This window comes from Schizosaccharomyces cryophilus, assembly GCF_000004155.1.
Source record: "Schizosaccharomyces cryophilus OY26 unplaced genomic scaffold supercont4.3, whole genome shotgun sequence".
NCBI lineage: Eukaryota > Fungi > Ascomycota > Schizosaccharomycetes > Schizosaccharomycetales > Schizosaccharomycetaceae > Schizosaccharomyces > Schizosaccharomyces cryophilus.
In genome coordinates, this window is record NW_013185626.1 from 293441 (window position 1) to 302432 (window position 8992).

At 38.1% G+C, this 8992-nt stretch overlaps 3 protein-coding genes across 3 annotated transcripts; 1 reads left to right on the forward strand and 2 right to left on the reverse strand.

The window, feature by feature from the left end:
• Positions 1–63: 63 nt before the first annotated feature.
• On the reverse strand, positions 64–3759 carry SPOG_00134 (fun thirty like protein Fft3). Its single transcript, XM_013167641.1, has one exon. The coding sequence runs from the start codon at positions 3066–3068 to the stop codon at positions 267–269; it is 2802 nt and encodes a 933-aa protein (XP_013023095.1). The 5' UTR covers positions 3069–3759; the 3' UTR covers positions 64–266.
• Positions 3760–4271: 512 nt separating this feature from the next.
• Positions 4272–6152, forward strand: SPOG_00135 (uncharacterized protein). The gene has a single exon (XM_013167642.1). The coding sequence runs from the start codon at positions 4803–4805 to the stop codon at positions 5967–5969; it is 1167 nt and encodes a 388-aa protein (XP_013023096.1). The 5' UTR covers positions 4272–4802; the 3' UTR covers positions 5970–6152.
• SPOG_00136 (F-actin capping protein beta subunit) lies at positions 6127–7841 on the reverse strand. The gene is made up of 3 exons (XM_013167643.1): positions 7402–7841; positions 6756–7152; positions 6127–6700 (listed from the first exon to the last, which is right to left on the reverse strand). The coding sequence occupies exons 1-3, from the start codon at positions 7405–7407 to the stop codon at positions 6303–6305; spliced, it is 801 nt and encodes a 266-aa protein (XP_013023097.1). The 5' UTR covers positions 7408–7841; the 3' UTR covers positions 6127–6302.
• Positions 7842–8992: the final 1151 nt, after the last annotated feature.

Here is an 8992-nt window from a genome sequence, read left to right on the forward strand (position 1 = left end):
ATTTTCTAATATGTTCTGCTTGGTTATCTCAAACTCTACCATACACTTATCCCATGCTTTTGACTTTTCTAGGAAATATTATAATTATATTAATATTTTAGCTTTACTAGACTTATTAAATCTCCCACCTTTGCTCGGTATATTTCCAAAAAAGGTACAACAAAATAATAAAACACTGGTTCATGAAGTATACACTAGAATGCACCCGACGAATTAAATAAGGTAAATGCAATTACAACCATTCTTCTTTTTGTATTTTTTTCCGTTTAATCGGTTTCTTCTGATTCTGCTTTTTCATTATCCTTTTCTGAAAGCGTGGCATCCAAAGCAATCTTGGCATTCGCCAAACGTTGAATGTGTTCTTCGATCGTATTTTTAACCACGAATTTAATAACTGTCACCTCTTTTTTCTGTCCTACACGATGAGCCCGATCTTCCGCTTGCAAATCATCGAATGGATTAAATGACACATCGTAAAGAATCACCATATTGGCACAAGCCAAGTTGATACCAAATCCACCAGCCTTTGTTGACAGTAGGAAAACATTGATACTTTCATCAGCATAGAATTGATCAATCAAGTCTTGTCGGAAATCGACTTGTGTTGATCCATCAAATCTCAAAAATTTCAAATTCAAACTTTTCATAACCAATTGGAGAATGTCAAGGACCTGTGTAAATTGACTAAACAAAACAATACGATCTCCCCTGGCAATGGCGTTCTCCAACAAAGTTTTCAGTTTTCTGACTTTAGTAGCATTCATCCAAGGTTCGTCTTTCAACTGGAAGGGTTGAATTGTAGAGAATTTGCCGCAAAGGTTATGTAACTCAATATCCGACATATATTGCATATCTTCGAATATATAGTTTTCATTCGCCTTCTTATACTGTGGCTCATTCATAATTGCCTTAGCCATTTTTCGAAGTATTTCATCCTTATAAAGAATACGAAACAACATTGGGTGATCCGCAAGCTTCCGAAGTTGAACCAAAACAAAACCAGCAGTACTCTTCTTTTTTGCGAGATTGGCATTTGTATCTAAATTCGTTTTCATGACATTCTCATCTAAAAGATTATTGACGCTTTGCTTGTTCGCAAATTCATCATATCTCTTTCGCTCTTCTTCAGAGAACTCACAAAATTCTATAATGCGTACCTTCTTGGGTAGAGCATCCAGTACTTGACTCTTTTTACGGCGTAAAACGAATGGCGCCATCATCATCTTGGCTCTGGAAACTCGCTGTTCTGAAAGTAGTGCTCTTTCAAAATCACTCTCTGGCGACTTCTTCATCGTAAAAATAACATCCAAACTCTTCAAACCGTAGTCAAATACATGAGGAAGAATAAATGCTAACAACGAAATTAATTCTTTCAAATTGTTTTGAAGGGGAGTACCAGTTAACAGTACACGAAAGTCTGCAGGAATACTCATCAGGTGACGATAACGTTCGGAAGCACGATTCTTAAGATAATGTCCCTCATCATAAATGCAAACGTTAAATTTTTGATTACGCAAAAATAACCGATCAGCTTTACTAGTTGCAGCCAAACGGTATGTTGTTAACATGACATTGTAGGAATCTTTGTTGGAATTAATTCTTTCCCGAATCTCTTCACGTTCGATTTGAGAACCATAGTACAGCTCAATTTTCAGTTTTGGACAGAACTTTGCAAACTCACGCAACCAATTCTCCATGGTGGATGCAGGTGCAATAACCAAATGAGGACCATTAACATTCTTATCCATCAGCATTGCGAAAAAGGCAATCGTTTGACATGTTTTTCCAAGACCCATTTCATCAGCCAAAATACCTGCTAACTTGAGTTCATAAAGCAAATACAGCCAATTGATACCTATAATCTGATAATCTTGTAAACTCACATCTTGCGAAAAGGAAGCTGGGGGACTTGTTATGAAATTAGCATTGGAAGGAGTGCCAATGTTTTTCATTTGATCAAAACTAACAATAGAAGTTTCTCCTTCTTCAAAAGTAGAGGAGCTTGGTAAACCCCAGTTTTCAACTCCTCGCTGAATTTTTCCACCCAACTGTTCACATTGACGGATCAAAGCATCAACAACAAAGTAACCACGCATAATTTCCATACAAATGCCAACGAGTCGAGGACCTAAGGGAGTTTTTTCACGTCTACCACGTCTACCCTTGGGAATTACGGGACGAGGTTGTTTAACGACCAAAGCAGACTCAAGGTCGGCAAAGGGTCGTTTGGCAACCATAAATTCCGCTTCGGCTAGAGTGCAACCGGTCATATCAGCAATGTCTTGCGTTGAACATCGGTTCATATACTTGAGAACTTCCTCTTTCAAAGCCGCAGTGTCAATTCGTGATGCCCAACGATCAGCATTAGATTCATCGTCAGAGTACATATCGTCATTACTGTCATCATCGGCTTCAGGTTCATACGTTTTGCGAGAAGAGATGGGCAAAGTAAATTGGAGTCCATTCGTCACATTGCCGCTAGCAGCGTATCTTTCACGCATGGTTGGGCGATGAGCAGATGTTCTAGGAGGTTGCGTCTGCGAAACGAGAGACTGTGATGAAAGCGAAAGAGGTAAGGAGTCACTAGCGTCTTCCTCTTCATCCGCATAAGAGGGCATCGTGCCAACCATTCCTGGATATGGTGGCTGCATATTGAAATTTTGAGTGTCCAAGAAATTCGGCACTCCTCCATAGGGTATCTGTGGATTGGCAAAAGGAGTGGCGTAGGGATTTACAGGGGGAACAGAAGGAATCGTTCCAGGGAAAGATTGAGGAAGGAAGCTTTCAGGAGTCGTCATACTAGGGGCGGCTAAGCCAGGAGCAATGTTTCCAGCTTGTTTGTAAACCTCAAGGTTCGAAAGAGGTGTTGTGGATTGAACGCGTTTCGACATTTCCGACAAAATTTGAAGACGAGCATTTATGTCGCCACCAGATTCATTGGCTTTTTCTGATGCTTCTGAGAGAGAGTCTGCAATGAAAGGGGGAAATACTGGCTTGCGCTTGGTGTCATAGGGAAGATCCTCATAATGACCATTTTCAGCATGATCCATTTTTCGTTTGCCGTCCATTTTGTGCAAAATTGATATAAGATGTTGGTAATAAGAAAGGTATACAAGAAAGAGTACAGCAGAGCGTGATAAGAACGAATTCTTCGGTTCTTAGCAGCAAAGAAAAAAAAAAAACTTTTTTAAAAGGGAAAACAAGAAATTGTCAACGGATTTAATTGGCAAGACAAAAAACTCGACCAATTTTAGCTGTTACTTGTGATTTTCTAAAAATCAACGATGATCGTAAAGTAAAGCTTAATTGTTGTCTTATACAAGCTTTTCTAGGGAAAAAGAAAATAAAAGTATGCTTGCTTCAGTAATTGCTCGAACAAGAAAAAGGATGAGCTGTAAGAAGCATACACGCTGTTTGCGTCGAGTCAAGGAAGGGGCAAAAAAGTATTTTTATAAGAAAAAAAAAACAAACTTTAAGAAGACAAATAATTAAACCTAGAGTAGCCCAAGTTCTTTGCGATTAGCAGACACCAACAGCTTTGAAGGAGCAAACACTTTCTTGATGATCGACTGAGAAAGCAAAAATTTCTAACCTTCGATTTCAAACTTCTTCAATTTTAAAAAATGTAATTAAAGAAGAAACAACTCTGCAAAGGAGAAATAGCCAGTCAAATTTATGTTACCTGCTACTTCGCTTCGCAATATAAAGCAATTTTGGTACTATAGACAAGAACACGCTACGCCTGGTAGTTGTTCGTGGAGGGGTTTGCTTGAGGTATGTATGTGGGTGGTGGTGAATTTTTTATTTAAAGTACTGTACCACAGAATTAAAAAAAGAAAAGGAAAAGTTACGCAGGGCGCAGTAAACATAATACGGAAACGGAACGAAACCTAGCGCAAGCTGCTCCTTTTACGCATACTCAGTAAGCAGGAAGAAAGGAGAGAGAAATAGTCAGAAAAAGGTTTTTTTAGGAATTTCATGAGGATATATGCCATGGATTGGTTCATGTGTTACGAATTTAATGAGTCATGCAAATTTTGGACGACGGCCTTGTGATAGAAAGCGACCGATTTTTTGGCTTCTTTCTTTTCTCTTTTGATTTTATTCATTTATTTACTGAGTACCATATCAATGCATGGATTTTTTTTGACATAAAAGAATTGAGCACCATCGTAATCAAGATTATAGGATGTAATTATACATAGCATTTCGCATCTAATGGGTACGTAAACAAACACTATCGCTGTACTATGCCTAACGAACGAGGGCAGGGTGGGTGGTATTGTTCGGTTGAATTGAGATTCAACTTACCACGAACCATTACCTTCATTCAAGGAAATAAAAAAGAATCCGATTGCAATTGGAGATCAGCTTCCCTGTTTAGGATTTTCTCTAAATAGATACTTTGACAAGAAAAAGTATTGATTCTTTACTTACGTATAGTTCAGAAGTACATATATATCTGGAATCTTGTTAGGGGTGCCTTTTGAATCATCGTACAGGATTCGATAGGTCTGGAATTAATAAATAGAAAGAAAGAAATGCAAGTATATAATTCTTAGAATTTAAACATTACATACAAAGATTCGTGCATCCTCACTCTTTGTCGCCCAGATTACTCTTCCTAGCTTTCTTTTCAGATTCTTGTAAAGATCCTTTGTTTGATAAAATCGGTTTCTAAGCAAAGACCATCATCGCTTCCAATCTAATTGCGTTGCGTTGTTTGATAGTTCTCGACACAAGATACTGACATTCACGGCAATCCCTTTTCCCTTTGAAAAGGATCCATATAGTTTCTTTGCATGCCGAAGGCTACGAAATGCCAACTTTGCGAGACAAGACGTCCTTCCATTTGTGAACAGTGCCTGGGAAGAGAGCTGACAAGTTTTTATACATCAAAGGAACAGTATCAGAAGGAGATATTTTCTCGTTTGGAACATATAAGACAACACCAAGGAAAACATGTCTTATATCGAGAGCGAATTTCCGAAAAAGAAATGCTTTTAAATAAGCTTGACAGATTGTCTCATATCCAATCTGATAAGCTGTCTGCTCTATCCATTCTCAACGAAAGGATCCATACCCTAAAACATGGGATCACTAGGAGGAGAGAGTCCCTTGATCTGAAGAGCAAAGATTTGAATGACAGTTTCATGAGGAATCGAGATCTGTATGCCGAGAGATATATTCATTCTATTCAGCAGTCTGAGACCCTGCAAGCTAGACTTGCTAAGCTTCAACAAACACTGATTCGAAAGGTTCTCGATATGTATCAGCTCCATTGGCGCAGGGACGTCCTATTGCTGTCTTTTGACGTTGTTCCTAAACAATCTCCAGAACACGAACGTAGTGCTGATTCCGTTGATGCTAGCTTAGCATATCAGCTTTCAAAGCTGACAATGAGTGTATCCGGATCCGGTTCTGGTTATGAGGAAAATGTACAACGCCGAAACCAGACGTTCTTGGAACAAGCTAGGCAATTAAACGATTCTGTTACGATTTCTGGAGTTTATGTATGTGTAAAAAATAAAGAAAGAGTGTTTCTGAATCCAGAATCTTCTCTGACTTTATCATTCATCTGCATTTTTCTAGCGCAGTACTTAAGCGTGACTCTTCCTTGCCCAATTCAACTACCTTCCCCAGATCAAAAAATGCTCCCGGTTTATTCGAATGATCAGACGCTATATCTCATGTACAACATAGGATGGCTTGCATCGATTTGTGGCGCATTCACTATTCCTAAAGGATTGTCTCAAATACAACAAATGGAACTTCTCCAATGTACAGGATTCTGGTTAGTTCAATTACGGTCTAAACCAGTAGAAGTAAGAAGCTTTGCCAGCACTCCTCAGCTGGAAATGGATTTCGACATCTTTTATCGCTTGTCGTGTGCTCATAATCCCTATGCTTTTAGTTATGGCAATGTGAGATCTAAACCTTCTTCCAAAGCATTCCAGCTTATTTCTTAAAGCAGCAGTATCTCTATATGTTGGGATACTATTGCTTCAGAACGATATTCTTTTCTCTTTTTTTTATTCTTCCTGAATACTGCTTCAGAGAAGGAGCATTTATGTATATTTTAGTTTATGATTCATGCCTTCTAATTTGTTTAATTTGTTTACATATGTTTATTAATGTTGATTTTTGTCGTGTTTATACTTTCATCATATGACGATTATTTTCATCAAATAAGACTTAGTCAACTAATTGTGTAAAAGTAAGTGTAAAAAGAGCTAGCGAACGGTCTTATAGAAAGAGAGAGAGAGAGAGCAAAAAAAGGATAAAAGTAAATTAAAAGACAATTAATTGGAAAGATTGTTCAAAACAGAACGAAGAGCCGTTTTGTCTGGGTTTTCAGAAATGGGTTGGATAGAGCGAGTTTGATTGATGATGTCTCTGGTTTTATCAAAATAAACCTCTTGAAGGAAGTTACGCATTCGAGTTTCCATCTCCTCAACTAGACGTCCAATGTTTCCGACTTCGCTGTCCTGTTCACTTGCAGGCATACGCTGAGAAGTTTGGCGAGTTAAATGGCCAGAAAGATTTAATGCTCCAGAAACAAGGGACGAACTTCTGTCAGAAGATCCGAGGTAAAGTATTATAGTGCTAGTTAAACGATAGTCAAAAACGTCCGTTTCTGAAGTGGGTAAGCACTCAAAGACATGGATAGAATCCCAACCGCAGGTACCAGAGCTTGAGGCTGAATGAACGTTAGACTCTGTAAAAACTTAATGGATAAGCAATAAAAAACAAACCTTTTTTAATAAGTACAGCGCCAGCGTAGGAATCGTCTTGGTCCCAAAGATATACACTGCTAACACCACCTTCATAGTACAAATCTAAATATACACGCATAGCTTCATTGAGTGCCAACTCTAACTTTCTCACACGATCACTGGAAACGAGGCCATCCTCTAAAGGAGGGTCATATTTATTCGTCCAAGGAGAACGATAGGAATCGCCATCACGATTGAAGTCGCAAAGTAGATATTGGTTACCAGACTCAGAGCAAGTACCTATTTGCAAGGGTTGATCCACAGAAGAGAGAAGGACATCAGCCAAATCGGGAGCTACAGCTAGAATGGCATCTAAATTTTTAGAAATGTCCTTGGGATTTAAGCGGCGAAGTAAGTCCAGGGCGGCGTCTTCGGACTGATTGTTGTTAGTAAAGAATGTTCAGATATCTATGTCCCCTATAACTAGTGTAATAAAACAAGTAGGACTCTCTTCATATATAAACATTAGCTAAGGGCTATTGAAGCTCAAAAAAAACTTTAGCAAAATATTTTATTAGTCTTTCTCACTTTTGGTAAAACGGCACACTTTGTCTTAGAGCGCATGCTTTGCCAGAAAACGAAATGAAAATAGATCAAGCAAATAAGGACATCAGAAAACACTTACCAACATAATGAATCAAAGAAAAGTGAATAAACTTCGAAAATATCTACAGATACTAACGATCAATGAACCGGTTTCAATGACAAAAAAAAGCAATATGCAATCGAATTGCTTTGCACTTATGGCCAATGAAGTATTATATCAGTTTTTCAACAGAAAATCTTTTGATTAATAACGACTATAATCCAAAATGATGGAATCCACTAAAATAACTGTAAGAGAGAAGGAAGTGACAGAAGGACTTGTTGGTGTATGGAGTGACAATTCGTGTACACAGTATCGAAATGAAGTGAAGGAGACATATCCAGAACGAACAACTTCCAAGATATTTATTTAAGACCAGTCACGTTCATATAACCAATTTAGAAATGTCTGGAATCTCTTGAAGCATCCAACTGAAGCCTACACTAGTTTCTATTTGTGGTGGTACTTTTGTCTCTGTGCTTGCTATGACAACCAGCCTAGCAATGGGCGGCGAACACACTCTAACAAACCAAAACAGAACCACTATGCCTTATGTGATTTGTTTACCCAAGCATAAAAAAAGATGAAAGATAACTTGGTTGGTGTCATACAAGATTTGTTAGATTTTGATTTCTACATAATCACAAACAATATGATGGAAGGAATTTTTTAACTGTTAAGTCGGATCAAAAATGAAAGCTGCCAGACCGAAGAAATGGAGGAAATTATTATAATATACGGAAAGACTCTGAAGGAGAGGACCTTGTTCTTTTCTACATAACAATTGAGACTAACATTTTGAGACCTCATGCATTCACTGCAACAATTGGAGCTATAGCATGTTACAAGCAAAAGTCGTCATTTTATTCACCTGCTAAACGAACTGTATGCCCTTGAAGCAAAACAACCGATGGGTCTCTACGTAATGAAATAGTTGAGTTGGCTTCCTCTGGGTACCGTATAAAAGCCTCTGTGTTCATGACTTTCTTGTTGTTAACAGTGACTGTATTATTAAGCGTATGTCTTTTCTCTTGGACTGCCATTCCTTATCAATGCGAAATTGCACGGTACGAGTCTCAGTTACGGAAAACAGTTCTTCGGCTTTGGAGATAAAGTGTCAGTTGTATTTAATGAAGCATGAACTTCATTGCTGCTGCCATCACCAATTGACTATGATTTTACCTACTTCTCTTCCTTTTCCTAAACTTCATATTTTTATGATTCGGTATACCGTAAAATAACGTTTGCTCGTTCATTGAGATACTGTTGTCGCAGCCTTTGCGCAAAATGCAGCTTACCGAGCTCTATGAACAATATGTTTTCATTTCTATAGTACTATACTGAAAACGGATGTGGTTTGTTATAATTGCCACCTGAGATAATGATGTTCTGATGATCTAATTATTGGAATACTAGGTGGTGCAATTTGCATCAACGAAGAGAAGTCGCTTTCGATCATGTTCGATAAAGTTCGATTCACGCTTTGGCCTTCTTTTCCAAGAGAAGGTTGCATGGAGACGCTTGCGTGCTGGAGCGCCTTATTTTTTTTTTTTTTTTTTTTTTTTTTTTTTTTTGTTTTTGTTTAGTACGTACGACGACGACGACGTACGTACGTACGTAACGTAACGTT

Excerpts from the sequence above, each read along its gene's own strand:
- SPOG_00134 (XM_013167641.1), bottom strand. The coding sequence starts at position 3,068 with ATGGACGGCAAACGAAAAATGGATCATGCTGAAAATGGTCATTATGAG.
- SPOG_00135 (XM_013167642.1), top strand. The coding sequence starts at position 4,803 with ATGCCGAAGGCTACGAAATGCCAACTTTGCGAGACAAGACGTCCTTCC.
- SPOG_00136 (XM_013167643.1), bottom strand. Across the intron at positions 6,701-6,755 it reads CGCTGTACTTATTAAAAAAG|CCTCAAGCTCTGGTACCTGC; the intron begins GTTTGTTTTTTA and ends ACGTTCATTCAG.